At 52.3% G+C, this 15,844-nt stretch overlaps 7 protein-coding genes across 7 annotated transcripts; 3 read left to right on the top strand and 4 right to left on the bottom strand.

Annotated features, from left to right (window-relative positions):
- Positions 1–311: 311 nt before the first annotated feature.
- BDW74DRAFT_15832 (RNA-DNA hybrid ribonuclease) lies at positions 312–1,226 on the top strand. The gene has a single exon (XM_073725292.1). The coding sequence runs from the start codon at positions 450–452 to the stop codon at positions 1,095–1,097; it is 648 nt and encodes a 215-aa protein (XP_073584092.1). The 5' UTR covers positions 312–449; the 3' UTR covers positions 1,098–1,226.
- A 510-nt stretch (positions 1,227–1,736) lies between these two features.
- On the top strand, positions 1,737–4,171 carry BDW74DRAFT_152511 (putative Na/H antiporter; the record flags this gene model as incomplete). Its single annotated transcript, XM_073724378.1, has 5 exons — positions 1,737–1,895; positions 1,944–2,116; positions 2,166–2,839; positions 2,890–2,972; positions 3,017–4,171. Coding segments are annotated over exons 2-5 (1,658 nt in total), but the record flags the coding sequence as incomplete, so codon positions are not given.
- A 1,118-nt stretch (positions 4,172–5,289) lies between these two features.
- BDW74DRAFT_177738 (uncharacterized protein) lies at positions 5,290–5,604 on the bottom strand (the record flags this gene model as incomplete). Its single annotated transcript, XM_073728973.1, has 1 exon — positions 5,290–5,604. The coding sequence occupies one exon, from the start codon at positions 5,602–5,604 to the stop codon at positions 5,290–5,292; it is 315 nt and encodes a 104-aa protein (XP_073584090.1).
- Positions 5,605–5,850: 246 nt separating this feature from the next.
- Positions 5,851–8,714, bottom strand: BDW74DRAFT_177737 (uncharacterized protein; the record flags this gene model as incomplete). Its single annotated transcript, XM_073728972.1, has 3 exons — positions 5,851–6,067; positions 7,677–7,825; positions 7,875–8,714. The coding sequence occupies 3 exons, from the start codon at positions 8,712–8,714 to the stop codon at positions 5,851–5,853; spliced, it is 1,206 nt and encodes a 401-aa protein (XP_073584089.1).
- Positions 8,715–8,871: 157 nt separating this feature from the next.
- On the bottom strand, positions 8,872–9,595 carry BDW74DRAFT_15805 (uncharacterized protein). The gene has a single exon (XM_073725247.1). It carries the CDS (start codon positions 9,491–9,493, stop codon positions 8,993–8,995), a length of 501 nt encoding a protein of 166 aa, XP_073584088.1. The 5' UTR covers positions 9,494–9,595; the 3' UTR covers positions 8,872–8,992.
- BDW74DRAFT_15807 (mRNA-binding ubiquitin-specific protease UBP3) lies at positions 9,596–12,651 on the bottom strand. Its single transcript, XM_073725250.1, has 2 exons — positions 11,771–12,651; positions 9,596–11,720 (listed from the first exon to the last, which is right to left on the bottom strand). The coding sequence occupies exons 1-2, from the start codon at positions 12,287–12,289 to the stop codon at positions 9,699–9,701; spliced, it is 2,541 nt and encodes an 846-aa protein (XP_073584087.1). The 5' UTR covers positions 12,290–12,651; the 3' UTR covers positions 9,596–9,698.
- A 181-nt stretch (positions 12,652–12,832) lies between these two features.
- BDW74DRAFT_15796 (RING-type E3 ubiquitin transferase MAG2) lies at positions 12,833–15,309 on the top strand. Its single transcript, XM_073725228.1, has 2 exons — positions 12,833–13,252; positions 13,299–15,309. Exons 1-2 carry the CDS (start codon positions 13,004–13,006, stop codon positions 15,201–15,203), a joined length of 2,154 nt encoding a protein of 717 aa, XP_073584086.1. The 5' UTR covers positions 12,833–13,003; the 3' UTR covers positions 15,204–15,309.
- The last annotated feature ends 535 nt before the right edge of the window (positions 15,310–15,844 follow it).

Raw genomic sequence — 15,844 nt, 5'->3', positions numbered from 1 at the left:
CGTCCGCATAGCTTGCCGCAGCTGGGACCCAGGGGTTCCTTTTTCAGCTGCAGGACAGGAAATCTTCCTATCCCTCGATTCGCCCTTGAAAACTCTCACACGACCCGACCAAGACCGACTTCTCTTCCAGCTTTACCTCCCGTTGCGTTCTCGTCTCCGTCCTTATCCTTGATCACGGTCGAGAATACTCTCTCCGCCTTACCCTCCCCGCGCAACATGAACGAGCCCACACCTTCTCCGACGCCAGGTCCCGCCGCCACAAAATCAAAGTCGCCGCCCGTGGCTGCTGGCACCAAACGCAAGCGAGGTTCTGCTGGGAAATACTATGCGGTTAAAGCGGGATATCAGCCGGGAATCTACTATGAGTGGAAGGACTGTTTGGCCCAGGTGACGGGCTTCAAAGGCGCAGTCTGTGAGTGATCTTGGCGGAGAAACATCTTTTGGTTTCAATGTCCGAAGACCAGTCAATTAACTTTTTGTTTTCATTAGTCCAGGGATTTCCGAGCATCGAAGAGGCGAATGCATTTCTAACCGGCGCCAAACCTCCGGCGTCGCGGGGCGCGTCGCCGCTAAGCGCGGAGCCGACGAGATTCTACGCGATCCAACGAGGACACAAACCCGGGGTCTACACAAACTGGGCCAATGCGCAAGATCAGATAAGAGGTTTTCAGAAGCCTCGCTACAAGAAGTTTTCCACCAGAGAGGAGGCGGAAGAATTTGTGAAACTCGGCGGGGAATTTGTTCAGTTCGCTTCATCTACAGACACAAAGCTGCCCGGGGCGCCGGGCTTGACTAGCGATGCTCCGAAGGATCAGCAAGGGACCTCATTTCAGCCGGGCGAGGGGCCTTTACCCCCCGGTGCGGAGGATGGGTTTGATCCGAACGTCTTGCTCGATCCGAAGACTGGCAAGGTTGTTTACAAAACAGACGAGCAAAAGGCTGCTACCAAGACCCAGCCGAAAGGGCCACCTGGAATGCTTCGTATCTACACTGATGGTAGCTCATTGAAGAATGGAAGGGTGCAAGCAATGGCCGGTGTTGGGGTATACTTTGGACCCGGCGACTCACGGTTTGTCTCTCTTAGATGGCAAAAGTGAATACCTACTGACGAGCATTCTCCCAGCAGAAACGTCTCAGAGCCTCTCAAAGGCAGCCGTCAAACAAACCAACGCGCCGAGCTCACAGCGATCTTGCGCGCTCTCGACATCGCTCCCCGACACCGAGATGTGACCATTGTCACTGACAGTCAGTATGCGATCAACTGCGTGACCTTGTGGTTTCAGAAGTGGCGGAGCAATAACTGGCTGACGGCGGACAAAAAGCCGGTGGAAAACAAGGACCTTGTCGAGTCTATCTTAAGTAAGATTGAAGAGCGTGCGGACCTCCGAGTCAAGACTCTGTTCGAATGGGTCAAGGGACATGCTGCGGATCCTGGAAATGAAGCAGCTGATCGTCTCGCGGTGAATGGAGCGCAAAGGGGAGCGTCGGAGCTGGGCATATGATGAGAATTCTGACCAAGTAGAAATGGGACTGCATAATAAGCGATTATACGGAATATCTTTTAGCATTTATCTACAAGCGTCATTGTAATGAAAACTACAAGTTTTGACCCATCGCGGCTAGGTATCTCCTCGGACTTCTCGGTTGAGTCATCCAGGGCCAAGCAGGCCAAGCAGGCCAAGCAGGTCAAGCTCCAAGTTTCCAGCGCCCGGGATCCAGACTTTTTCACCCACCACGTTATTCCCAGCGAGATTCGTCTTGGCTACAGATCTGTCGCCCATTTATCTCTCGAGATATCAGATGAGACAAAGTCTGGTCCTCAAACTGTTGAAACTTCGGCTCCTTAGAATGATTGAATAACACACGCCTGCAGTAACCTGACCGTTTTATTTTACGTGAGTCTTGGAAGCTGGATCAATCGGAGAATTCTGCTAATCTCCCAGCTTCGGGTTTTGTATCATATCCATACATACCGATCGATTTGCGGGGTTGTGCACCATGCCCACGTTATCTTTGATCAACTTTAACATCGTCTGTGCGACGTTGGGAGGCTTCATCTCCATCTTCGGCCTGGTCTCGTACCTGTTCAAAGAGAGATTTTATCTCTCCGAAGCTTGTTCGTATCCCAATTTCCAATCTTATTACCTCCATCACTGACTAGACAGTGATCTCGCTCCTGGCCGGAGTCGCATTCTCCCCGCATGCGGCCAATTTCATCCGACCGCTGGATTACGCGCTTGGCACGGACCAGAATCTAGACCAGATCACGCTGTGTTTCACCAGATTGGTTCTCGGCGTCCAACTCGTCCTAGCCGGCGTGCAGCTGCCGAAGCGGTACCTGCAGCTGGAATGGAAGAGCCTGTCGCTGCTGCTTGGGCCTGGAATGGCCGCCATGTGGATGTGCAGCGCTCTTGTGATCTGGGCCCTTGTTCCGAAGTTTTCATTCCTGCATGCCCTTGCCGTTGGAGCCTGTGTTACACCGACTGATCCTGTGCTCTCGAACTCGATCGTCAAGGGCAAGTTTGCGGATAAGAATGTTCCTCAGCCGTTGCAGCGGATTATTATTGCTGAGTCCGGCGCGAATGATGGGTTGGGATATCCGTTTCTCTTCTTTGCGCTTTATCTCATCCAGTATACTGGTATGGGCGGTGAGGGGTTTAGCGGAGGTGCAGGGAAAGCTATGGGCTTGTGGTTCTATGAGACATGGGCTTACACTATTCTTCTGAGCGTTGGGTACGGGGTCACTGTTGGTTGGGTTTCTAGAGAGCTGCTACATTGGGCAGAGGAAAAGCACTACGTGGATCGGGAGAGCTTCCTAGTGTTCGCGATCGCTCTTGCGGTAAGCATCTGAAACTGCTAGCGAAGCTGACTGAAACTGACCGCGTATAGCTTTTCATCGTTGGAACCTGCGGATTGATTGGAACAGATGACCTGCTGGCGTGCTTCGTTGCAGGAAATGTATTTACACAAGAGTAAGCTCCCCAAACTTCTTGTCGTTGTCAAGCTAACCAACCAGTGACTGGTTCCGGCTCGAGACAATGGACGACTCGCTCCAACCAACCATCGATATGCTCCTCAACTTGGCAGTCTTCATGTGGTTCGGCGCAGTCTGTCCCTGGCACCTCTTTTTGGAAAACAACGTCATCCCCATATACCGCCTGATTCCCCTAGGGATCCTGATTCTACTCGTTCGGCGCATGCCTATAATCTTCGCCATGCACAAGTATATCGACCAGATCGAGAGTCTCTTTCAGACCACATTCGTAGGCTTTTTCGGTCCTATTGGTGTCGGTGCTATCTTCTACCTCTCCGTAAGCAGGGAGTACCTGAACAAGATCACTGTCAACGGGGAAGTCCGCGCCGACGCTCAGCACGTCTCCGACACTATCGAAGTCGTCGTCTGGTTCCTCGTCATCTGCAGCATAGTCGTGCACGGTCTCTCCATCCCGTTCGCGAAAGCTGGCTATCACCTGCCACGCACGATATCACAGGCTATCAGCACCAGCACCAACGATGAACCGATCCCGCTAACCAGTAACCGACACACGCACAGCACGGCAACACACGACCATGTTGAGACTACGAGTCGCCGCACGAGGAGACATGATAGTTCCCTTCCTACTACTGCGAGTCGCTCGCATACGCCGCAGCCCGTGGCGTTCCAGATTGGACGGAGCGTTATTCGTTCCGCCTCGCCGTCATCTGATGCTAGGATTGGATCGGGTGCCGGGGAGGAGCCTGCTAGGCCCGTGAATCTGGTGCTAAAGACGGAGACAAAGGCGGAATCTGCGAGGAGTGAGTAGCTGCTTGCTGATGGGCTTTGAAGTTGATGTGCCATTTGGTCTTGTGGTGGCATTTTAGCCTATTGGACTCGAGAGGTGCTCTATGGTGGGACCAGAGAAGGTAAAAGGGGATATGATGGAGTGTGCTCTTGGAGACACGCGAGGGCATCTACCATCTCTAAGCATACATATTTGCGATCTCTTTACATAGGCAATATAGTTAGTGGACGACGGACGATATCCCGCATCGTCAATGTCTCACGAAGTACAAGAAGTTGGCGGTGGACTAAGGTCACAGATCCAGGCGTAGATCATGTCAATAGTGAGGTTATAGCGCTCTCATCATTTACCTAATCTCAGTGCTCTGCATCACAGCATCACACCGCCGGTCTACGGAGAACGGAGTATCTGTTTGAGGTGTTCCATCCACTAAATCGTGCTGATCACTAACCCCGGGCTTGGGGAAGATCTCTTCTTCTGACGGTTTCTTCCAAGGTTCTCTTCAACACCACTTCTCTTCAACACCACCCGGAGTCTGAACCATCTAGTCTGCTTTTTTGCTGAGAAACATTATCCAAGTCCAGCTGCATGGTCCCGTTCCAACCACGACTAGCCACTGTCCACTCTTGTTTTGCGTCTTCAGCGCCCCAGCGTTCTTTCTGCCTGTGCCGATCTTGCTCTGGTGTCCACTGTCAGCCCCGATCCATGCGTGCACCAACATTATTGGTACTCTTGTGAATGTAATCTTACTGGCTGGGCCGGCATCAAGCCTCCATAACAGCGTCCAAGCAAGACTATAAATTGCACCTGCACCCCAGATTCCCGGACTGCAAGCTCCCCGTCGCATCCCCATCCCATTCAACCCTGCCCGTTTCGCACTGTTCCGTGTCTCCATGTAAGCCAAGCCAAGCTCCTCTCACGCATGCCTTTCCACGAGCTCACTAACTAATCAGCCCAGTCCAGCGCACCATGAAGCCCATGACCACCTTGCTAGCCATCGCCATGGCCGTACCCACTACACTGGCCGCCCCAGCAACCACAGCTACAACAGACCCTAACCCTGCTACTGCACCCTAGGGAGTCCCGACCCTTCTTCCCTACTGCTACATTGCTTGTCAGGCGGGGTGCCCGTTTGGAGATGGCCAGGAGGTGTACGAGGCGTGTTTGGAGGCGTGTGATCCGAACTGCGGGGGGTAGGTGGGCTATTCGGGGTGGAAAAGGACGATACAGAGATGGGGATGGGATATGATGCTTCTCGGGATATGAGTTGGGATAATGGCTGCTGTGACTTTTTGCGTGGTTGAGTGTTTGTTATTGATTGTTAGCAACGTCTGTGAATGCTGAATGCTATCAATTGGGGCCAGGATTACTTCTCCCTATGTTAGGGTTAGGATTCGCTGGTTTGGTCTGGTCGTCCGGATTGCGGCTCATAAGCCAAGACACAGAGGAGCTTTTGTAGAACTGAGGTTAAACGCCCAGGTGCAGGTTGTCTGTTGGTGCTATGAACTCATTGGTACATGGGTCCATCAACAGGCGGATGGGCCTTGGAGTCAGAGAAGGTGCAGTGCCCTACTTCTCTTACCTCAAGTTCAAGCTCAAGCTCAACATCCCACTTCACCTGTCTATATTCGATGCCCAGTTCATCTTCATTATCACCACCCTTCTCCACCCGAGGATGACAAGCAGCCACAATAGCAAGACTACAGCTCCCGGCAACCGGCATACCCGATTTGAACCGTCTAGCGCCGAATGCCAGCACGCCCAGCGGCAGAAGCACACCAACACACAGGCCCGCAACAATAGCGGGCGGCGAGTACTCCATCGCTGTCGTATCTCGATTCCTAAACCGGTCGAGATGCGAGTTTCACACTAGGACCCTTACAAGGAAGATACTCTGCGACATGAGCCAGTGCATAATTGCCGAGACCCCTAGGAGCGGGATGCTATATCGATAAGGCAGAGACAGGAAATGTGTAGTGCGCTGGTGGCCGTGTGGGTGTGTCGAGACCCGGAGTCCTTTACGGGATATGGAGAAGGCGTTCCATTCTGTGACCAGGGCAATAGTCGTTCAGATACTGTTGAGGGTGAAGTAGAGCGCAGAGAAAATGAGCTGGGGCGTGTTGGCGATGAGCGTGATGATGATTAGGCTGGAGGGCCAGTTGATTGTGCGGATGTCGACGGTTGCGAGGCCGGATGTCCAGATGCTGTCGGTGGAGGAGGTGAGAGGTATGCGGTGGAAGCCGTAGGCTAGTAGGCTGAGGGTGACGGCGATTGAGGAGATGAAGCTGATGATGTTAGCTTGGAAATTGTGTAGTGCAGTTAGGGCTTATGTGAAGAAAGCAAATACCCACCGAGCGGCGGAAATGAGGACCAGCAGCGTCTGCGTCTGGCATTGTATATCTCCCTGGCAATTGACTGCTGCGCAGGTGCTGAGCCACAGGCCAAGGATGGCTGGAGAAGACTACCAAACTGCCCCATGCTGTCAGCCAATTGGATCAATCGTTGGTACTGCAAGCCTGAACGGTAAATGGAAGAGGCTGGCGACGCAAGTTATCCTGGCGTAATATATTGGCCTAAGCGTGGACGCAGAAAGGTGGAGGAGGATAAATACTGCCTCGCACCTTTAGGCCCATGAGAGAATCCAAGTCGAAGTAGGATTTGTGACAGATCGATGTAGAAACTCAACTAGATGATTGCTTTAATTATCTCAGTGTCTGCCTGATTGCCGACCATTAAGGTTCCAAAATTATATATCACTTCCCCATATCCTTCTTTGTGGCTCCCCAAGCACATCTTGCCCAAGATGCTCCTATTGGGCTTGTATGCCTAGCCCGACTGGGTTTTCGAGTACGGCCCTCGAAGGTAGCGAGTACAGAAGGCTCCGTAATCGGGCATGATGAAAGAAGGCCTGTTCTCTTAATTATAATGAGTCTGCTTTGGCATTCGCTAGGTATACGGATTCCTAGACATAGTAACCCGGACACGCTTCCCGTCAAGCCTGTAGTTCATCGATTAGTAAAAGGCATAGACGAGACGAGACAGGAAGAGAGAAGGTTGGACTCCTGCCCATTCATCCCCGCCACGGCTGCAGCTGCTATCGTACGATCATTGGGATAAATAATGCACCCGCTCGCCTCTATGCCATCTTCCTCATCGGCAGGTCGTACGTACTGCAATCGTTAGTCTCGTATATTCTAGTTGGGTCAAGGAGATTGGGTATGTGAGATACTGCTGCGTTGATGTGGCCGTACTAGGAAAAAGGCTGCACGGAGTGACTCTTCGGTAGTGGTCTCTGATATATCTCTGCAAACGCAGTTGGTAATTAGCATCCACTGGGGTGAACTGAACTGGATGTGGATGGGTTCAGGCCCTGAGTTGTTCATACTTGACGTAAACGTTGTATGATGCCATAGTGGTGCGCCTGTCGAGATGCGTTTATGTGAGACGAAGCGTAAGTGAGCCAAGAAGAAGGACGGAGGGGATTAAACAGGTATTCAACCCTCAGCCTGTGGAGAGGATTGAGCATAGTTCTGCCGATCAGGCGATCTTCGTGACGTGGCTGTATTCCAGCTCAATCTCTTACCCGCTGGATCCCAAATCTGCGATGTTTATCCACCTGCATAAGTCGTGATGTTTTGACTCCCTCGATCGTTCGGTATACCACCCACCGGCTTCAGGTCCTCACCAAATCCACAATCAATCTTCGCCATCTCTAGCAGACCCACCGGTACGCCACGGAAGGCCGAGGGAAGAACGGAATGTGTGGGTACGTGTAGTGAATAGTGACTCCTTTTTAGTGAGCATTCGGAACCTTATGTAGCATGTAATTCTTTCGGTATATATGGTTCCGTATTAGCAGTCTCGCTCGAACACCGCTCACACGTACAAGCGAACGTGAAAAGATCCATCGTCCGCTGCTGTCTCGCCTTTAGATCCGTATATACCGTTAAATTGAAGTAAGAAATGAAGCACTCCTCGCCGGCAGCCAAATCCTTCATCGTAGTGAGGATTATGCGTCCACTGGCGTCGGGCCCATGCTGGATCTAGATTCTATGAGCATGTCTCCTGTTATAGTTGGAGAGGAAGACGTACATTGGGCACGCAAGAATGATTCACCCATGTGGCTCGCGGGTAGACACCCAGTCCATACGCCGGTCCCTGCTTCTGCTGAATGCTGGCAGGCCCAGTAGGGACATCATAGAGGTCATAGGTGTTGACAATGGCCTTGAATATGAGATTCAACATCTCATCTGCTGGGAGGAGGCCAGGCAGGAGCTGATCGTCACTAAGATACTCTGTGACTAGGTTTCGCCAGTGCTCGATTTTTGTCGGTGGCCATTGCTCGCGATTACTCCGCATGCTCTCAACAGCCACCCAGTGGCGCTCAAAGCGGTCTTCCCAGGGGAAGCTTGAGTATTCTTCTCGTTTCTTCTGATAATGGTCGATTTCAGCGGTAGCATTCAGCTCAAGAACCCTCGCAGCCAGCATCCTCACAACAACCCACAAGAGGACGAAATCACTTTGGCCTTCCTTCTGCCGAATCCTGTTTCCATATGTGTCTAGCCAGGCGCACTCAAAGTTGTGTCTTGCTTGGTCTATGTCCCAGCAATGCGCGTTGCACCAGAGGACAGCACTCATGCAAGCCCTAGGACAGTAAACTGCGTTTCCGTCTTGAGGGACTCGTGCGCGACAGATTAGATTGCTGCATATAATACCCTCTTCCTTCCTATCGGGTGGGACTATTGGAATCAGAGCGTACGGTGTGTCGGCAATTAGCATTGTTCCCGCGGGGACTGGGGCCGCCACGACCAGTGCGCGGCCTTTCTGAGGGAGCTCGGTTTGGGATAGGGCGGGGTGGATGTAAATTTCTGTGTCTTGAGAGTTCAGTGCCAGACTCTTGTCCTGTGTAAGCTGATCTAGCTTTGTGGACATTGTTGGGAGCAAGGTTGAAGTAGAAGTTGGAGAAGCGAAGAGCTGCAGGTGCACTAGAGGAGGGGAAGGATAGCTGAAGGCTATGGCCACGGCCCCTGCAGTCTTCTGCCACACTAATCCGCCACAACTATATGATACTACAGAGCAAGAAAACTAGGTGAAGTGTTTTATTTAAGCAAGCTTTTGTACCTCACATCCCCTCATATACTCTTTCCTCCGCTCAGCCAACCCCCTCCCGGTCCCCAGTTACCATCACCGGACCAGGCCAAGGCCCACCATTAATATAAGCATAGAAAACCATAACCATGACCGCCTCCTGACACCCAACACGTAGGTACACATTCCAAGTAGCGATGATCCGTCTCGCAAGACCGACGACACAGCAACAGCAACAACACATCAACAACAACCACGCTCTTGATAACACGCACATCTATGAAAGGAAATTCATGCAGGTCGTTATAATCCCGTCCCAGTTGCGGCAGAAGCAGATACAAACTGCCGCAAGCGGGGTAAACCAAAGGGCTATGCGAGGAAAATCGGGTATATATCAGAGCGGCATCCGCATCCACCAGACACGGCATCGAAAACAGAGACAAGGGAGCACACCAAATGGACGGTAGATGGCGTAAATGAACAAGATAGCAAGCAGCTACCATAAAAGGTAACACATGAGGACAAGACGTGAAGTAAGCAAAGACAGGATAGTTCAGATAACCATCAAAAATAGGGAATGGAACAAATAGCGAGGTTGGTGATGGGATGAAATAGAACAACATCCGACGAGACTGGTTCTCATTTTCGAAGTCTGATGTTATCAGGTCGGGTGATGGGTAGGTTCATGTACGATCGAATGTATTTTCGGGCAACTGACTACATTGCACGAGAGGAGGGTAAATGATATTGACGATGGAATTGATGGTTTGGGCGATCGCCCTTTTGCCGTAACGACTTCGAGCACGTTCGGTTGAACGGTTAGTTGACTCATGGGATGCGCTCGTAGAACAGTAGATATGCCACCTTGTTGTCGCGGGTTCCATACCGTCCTAGCGGGGTACGAACGCCAGACGATGTGTTGGACTGATTGGGTGTGCCGTTGATGGCGGATGTTGATTTCTTGCTCGAGTGGCCAGAACCGGTGCCGTTAACCTGGCTCCAGCCACGCTCATCGTCAGACTGATCGCCCTGATCAATATTTTCATAGATATTCTTCGGGTCTTTGTCACGCTTGTGCTGCTCCAAGGCCGCGGCCAGCACCTTCGGGTCTTCTTCCCCACCGGCTTCCGCTACGTCTTCAGCCTTGATCCGACGGATGACAGTGTCGTCCAGGCGGATCCATTCGCGGCCCTCCTGGCGGCGAACATCAACGGTATAATGGCCACCGCTGGCATTCTTGCCGTGATGGTAGATAACACCAGTAAGTCGGTATTTAGGAAGTCCGCCCTGAGCCATCATGACGTTGCGTCTATGAGGCGGAAACACTTCGCGGGGAATTTCTAGGTCGAGAGGGTACCCAATCTTTTTCCAGATCTTCTGCGTGCCATGGGTGACACTATCGTACTGGAACCGCTTGAGGTGAAGGATGAGGACAGGAGGCAGGCTCTCAATAAAAACCTGCTTAGTTGCGGTCACATTCGGGCCGCGGGAAGAATTGAAATCGCCTTGAATGCTTTCTGGCTTGGTCAGACCCTTGAGTGCGTCCACAATGTTGTTAATATCCGGAGCACCAATATCAAGTTGCAACGGTTGGTACGGCTCGAGAGTGACAGAAGCCTTGTTGCCAGGCACGCGGAACTCAGACCGAATCTTGCCGCCAAAGATCTTTGTGATTGGGGATTCCGATGCAATGTGGCCAGACGACCGTGTGACGGCAGGCTTTTGTTTGTGGCCAACTTCCAGCCATCCATCGCCATTCTCATTCTCAGAAGCGGATTCTGTAGATGACTTGGCACTGGCAGCACGAGCACACTCCTCATGCATTTCTTCCAGAAGGAAACCCAGGAACTCCTGTGCATCCTGTTGGTGACCACGTCGCATGTCTCGGAAACGCGGTAGTTGGCGAATGACTTCGTATACAAACTCTGGGACGAAGGCTTCTCCGTACTGCTCGAGTTCGCTGGCTTTGAGCCTCATCCGCAGCTGTTCTTCGTTGTGGGCGGCGTCAATAACTCGGAACTCCTTCATGAACATGATCAAAGCATCAACCATAGGAAAGTCACTATGGAAACTGTGGGACGCTCGCTTCCCAATATGTTCCAGGAATTGGTAAAAAGGCACGCATGACACCAAAATCTGAAGCACTGAGTTCATATAGCACATGTTGCCAGTGTTGACAAGACCTCGGGGTTCAAGGAAAATCACTTTGTCGCTGAACTGAGAAACATCATCGCCCAGATTGACTATAACGTCCGCAACAGTCTGGCTTTTGGCGACACCATTAATCACACCGGATGAAGCGCCCTGGCTAGCTGCGTTGCGAGCAAGATTTTTGTTTCGGACCAAGTCCGCCCAGGACTTTGGCGCCGCAGGCTTGACAGGCTCTACAAGCTTGTCATCAGCCGGTTGCTCTGAAGCTGCATCTGGCGTCTCGGCAGGCGTACTGGAAACTTCTGAGGTCGATTTAGGAGTTTCAGAAGAATCAGCTTCAGCCTTGCCACGGCTAGGAGTGTTTGGCACTGGAATGACCGGGACAACCGGCACAACAGGGATTGCTGCTTTGGGTCCCTTCGTCTGACGGGCAGAGGAGCTTGGCACAGCGGAAGAAGGCGTCGTAGGCTGAGTGGAATCGGCAACAGAGGGAGCAACCGACATGGTAGGCGTCTGTGGCTCAGAAGGTGTCTGTACCTGAGTTTCCTGAGCTTTGGCCGGTTCCTCACTATAAGAACGTTGTCCATCCTTGGCAGGAAGCTCCACAGAAAGGGACGACGCCTGTAGATTGCGGGCCTTTCGCTGTTTACGAGGAGCCCTGGCCGGGAAAGGACTGTCGGGAATTGAGAGCCACGGAAGCTACTTACACATCAGTAACTAACACCGAGATCAAGATTGGGGAAACTTACGGGAGCGCGGAAAGGCTCTTTGGGCGGCGAAACGGTATTAACCGGCGCGGGAGCGGGAGACGAAGACGCAGCCGGACTAGGTGTGTGAACTGGGAGAACGACAGGGGACTGTGCCTGTGACGGGACAAATGTAGGGGCCGGACCAACAGAAGGGGACATCGGGTTCTGGAACGGGGTCGAAGCTCTTGGTTGCAGAGGAAGCGATTGTGGCGGCATATGAGCTGGCGCCATCATAGGCTGCGAAGGGGGGTACGACGATATAAATGCCGGTGCATATGGATTGAAGTGTGGACGTGGCGGCATCTGCATCGGCGGAAAAGGTGCATACCACTGGGGGTACTGTTGCGGGGAGTAGGCAGCCGGAGGGGGATGGCCGCTCATCTGAGGCGGATAACCCATGTAGGCCGGGGGCGACCGCATGTTGGGAGGTCCACTCCCGTAGGGAACGTCCTGCTGGCGCCGAGGCGCAGGAATGGGTGGCTGCCCATGGGGCATTGCGGGCAGATGATGGTTCATCATGTCCAAGCACGGAAGAAAGCCGTCTTGACAAGTTCAGCCACGCGTTGCCTCGATGGGAGCCATACGAGGGTTGAAAGAGAAATTCGAGGCGGAGGATGAGCCTTCTAGGCGGCCATTATCCGTCCGGCGCAGGTACTTTGTAACGGTGTAGCGTGAATGGTGCAGTCGGACTCGGGAAATCTAGAGGCGGGAAACGAGGTCGTGTGTTAACCAAGAGTGCACGGAAGGGAGAGGCAATGGGATGAAAGGAAAAAGTGAGACGCGGAGCACAAAGTGTATGGCCAACTAACCAGATGACGATGAGTAAGAGATAGAAAAAAAAGTCCGAATTCTTGAAGGCGGACGGGGTAAGAGGAAGGACCACGGACGGGCAGCGGCAGAACGACGAGTTCCCCAAACTGGGTTGCGATGATGTTTTTTTCGGGCCTGCGGCGGGCGCACGTGCCTGAGGCTCCCACCGCCAAGGCCCTCGATGACATACCTCGAGTCTCGCCCCTCAGTCGCTTTTCTCCCCTTCTCTCGCCTCGAGCCGGAGGAGGATCAGGTTTCTGGTGCTTCTCCTCTCCTGTCGCCCCTCGGGGTCACGTATATTTGACATCTTCGAACATATTGTTTTGCGATTGACGTGTCCCGTTTTGCTGTCTCTTGTGCCCCTGGACTCGGCCCCTCATCAATCCTTTGCCCCCAACTCTCCGGCGTGCTGCTCCGCAAGCAATGTCGTCCAACTCTGGCCAGACCCCTACAACTTCCAAGGCGGTGAATATACCAAACAAATCCTCAGCATCAACCTTTCACTCCGCGCCGGCGGTCGATACAGGTAATAGGCGTGTCGGAGGTTCGGGCAGTTTCGGCGCGGGATTGGCATCGAGAAGCTCAGGTTCCGCTCGAAACAATCAGGCTCTAAAGAGCCAGCACAAACGACAGAGGCGTCCTCGGTTGTTGGATGATGACATCGACGAGTCGGTGGGTATCTTTGTCCCGGTAGCAATTGACTAGACTGACAATGTAGACCATCATGAGATCAGCTACCAGCCGAAAGGGACAAACGTCCATTACCCATCTCATGAACTTTTCTCTCCCACCGCGACCCGAATACCATCCGCCGCCGCGAAACCCGCGCCGCTACAACTCATGGGGTCTTGGTTCTGGCTATCATGCGATGGACAAAGCTCGCTATGTCCACGCAAACTATCGATTCATCGTAACGCCAAATCGAGCATATCATGCACAGGCAGCTAATGCTGATGTTCACCTGGATTGGGACTCAGTTCTTCAGATTCTTGCGTCTGCTCAGACTCAGTCGTCCAGTTGCCCAATCTGCTTGTCCACGCCCGTTGCACCACGAATGGCACGTTGTGGGCACATCTTTTGTCTGCCTTGTCTAATTCGTTTTATGCACTCGACAGACGATGAGAAACCAATACCGGAGAAAAAGGCGCGCTGGAAAAAGTGTCCTATTTGCTGGGACAGTATTTACATCTCGGAAACGCGGCCCGTAAGATGGTTCAGCGGTCAGGAAGGAGATCTTCCCCTTGAGGGCGGCGATGTTGTGCTAAGACTGGTTAAGAGGGAGCCGGGTAGTACTCTAGCTTTACCCAGAGATGGCGCTGAAAGTCTTACGCCTGGAGAAGACATCCCCTGGTACCATGCTGCCGAGGTTGCGGACTACGCTCGTATTATGAAAGGAGGGGAGGACTACATGGTTTCTCAGTATGACGCAGAAATCCAAGATTTGCGCCGGCAAGAGCAAGAAGATGAAGTTCTGTTTGGAGACGAGACGACATGGACGAGAAAGGCCGTGTCGACTATCAATGATGCCAAGCAAAAGCTGCAGGGAATTGGGAACCCTCCTGAAGCATTACCGTCAGCTACCACTCGCCCACCGAAAGACCCTATTACCTTTCAACAGCCACCGGAAGAAGTTGCGCTCATGTATACGGCCCAGCACGCCACAAAATCTGGCAGATCCTCACCAGGTCCGCAATCAGATAGTTCTGAGTTAACTCAGACGACAGAGGCATTGGGTAATATGAGTATGACGGACGGTACAAATCAAAAGCAGAAAACCCCGGTGACCGGCCGGGACGTTGATAGGAAGAAGGGCGGCAACGCACCTCATCCATCCGGCCAGCCATATTTTTTCTATCAAGCATTACCCCACTACTACCTCTCTCCTCTGGACATACGAATTCTCAAAGCTGCATTTGGCGAGTACTCCACGTTCCCTGCGACCATCCTACCCCGCGTTGAACACATAACCACTGGCCACATCGTCGATGACGAGCTGCGCAAACGCGTCAAATACCTCGGCCACCTCCCTCAAGGCTGTGAGGTCAATTTCCTCGAGTGCGACTGGAGAGATGTTGTCACGCCAGATGTTTTGGAGCAATTCAGCACTGAAATAGGTAAACGACGGAAGCGGCACAAGGACAAGGAAGTTCGTGAGGAAAAGAGCCGCATCAGGGCGGAGAAAGAGGAGGACGAGAAGCGTTGGGCTGCTGCCCGCCAGAAGATGCCTAGCATTAGCTCTGATGACCGGCCATTCTCCGACCATGACTTCCTGCCATTGGCAAGTGATGCTGCAAATCTCGAGCTGGCATCTTCAGCCTCGCCCCCTCGCTCATCTCACTTCAGTGCGTTGGCTAGTCTTTCAAACAGCCCGCCAGGATCCCGCACCGTCTGGGGAACGGCTGCTATAGCATCCCACTCGGGAGGGCCACCAGATCATTTGAGGCCAACTCCACGCGATGGTTGGCGCGAAGGTTGGGAGGACGAACTCTTTGCTCACCAGGAGTCGGAGTTGATTGCCCAAACGACCGTGGACGAGAACACTAACCCCTCACAGGCAAAGAAGAAAGGGAAGAAGAACAAGAAGATCACACTCATGTCCACGAATATTCAACGCGGCGCTTAAATCGTTGGGCTTTGCTATACTGCTCATACTTTGTATTTTTCTCTTCCCACATCTTCCAGCGGCTTCGTCATCGGTGTATCGGGAGTAGAGGGCAGGAGTCGACGGTCAACATCATGTTTATGGTTCACGTACACTATATACTATTCAATCTAGACGAAATATACGACATAAACTGCATTTAGAGACGCCAGCATATGATGTGCGCGCGGAGATGACAGAAAATCACCTGATTGCATTGATGCCATTATGGTCCTCAACATTGTACCATCCAGGAGATGACATTCGCTATGCTGCCTGCAGCACGTCCACGATATACGTCATTCAGGAAATAAGTATCTCAGCGTTCGAGTTAAAGGGTTACCATTGCAACCGTAATTGGGTTCACACTGTCTTCTCGTCAACCGCCGGCAGCTAAGGTTGGTGGAATAGGTCTGGGCACGTTTAATGAAACCATTCGTCTCTTACACTGGCTGCCTTCTTTATTCCATTATCTTGTGGTGTTTATAATGGAATCTGCGGAGTCTTTATTTGAAAAGAATGAGAAAAGAAGACCAGGCAGCGTGAGCGTCCTCCTTTGTCTAACGTTAACAACAAGCATTGTTCTCCGAAATAACTACAAAGAAACAATCGCACATAAATAC

The sequence above is a fragment of the Aspergillus multicolor genome (genome assembly GCF_047715735.1).
Source record: "Aspergillus multicolor strain CBS 133.54 unplaced genomic scaffold BDW74scaffold_11, whole genome shotgun sequence".
NCBI lineage: Eukaryota > Fungi > Ascomycota > Eurotiomycetes > Eurotiales > Aspergillaceae > Aspergillus > Aspergillus multicolor.
This window is presented reverse-complemented; position numbering and strand designations above follow the sequence as displayed.

Coding starts and splice junctions, on each gene's coding strand:
- BDW74DRAFT_15832 (XM_073725292.1), top strand. CDS start 450: ATGTCCGAAGACCAGTCAATTAACTTTTTGTTTTCATTAGTCCAGGGA.
- BDW74DRAFT_15805 (XM_073725247.1), bottom strand. CDS start 9,493: ATGTTGTTCTATTTCATCCCATCACCAACCTCGCTATTTGTTCCATTC.
- BDW74DRAFT_15807 (XM_073725250.1), bottom strand. CDS start 12,289: ATGATGAACCATCATCTGCCCGCAATGCCCCATGGGCAGCCACCCATT. Junction 11,721..11,770: donor AAGAGCCTTTCCGCGCTCCC/GTAAGTTTCCCC, acceptor ATGTGTAAGTAG/CTTCCGTGGCTCTCAATTCC.
- BDW74DRAFT_15796 (XM_073725228.1), top strand. CDS start 13,004: ATGTCGTCCAACTCTGGCCAGACCCCTACAACTTCCAAGGCGGTGAAT. Junction 13,253..13,298: donor ATGATGACATCGACGAGTCG/GTGGGTATCTTT, acceptor CTGACAATGTAG/ACCATCATGAGATCAGCTAC.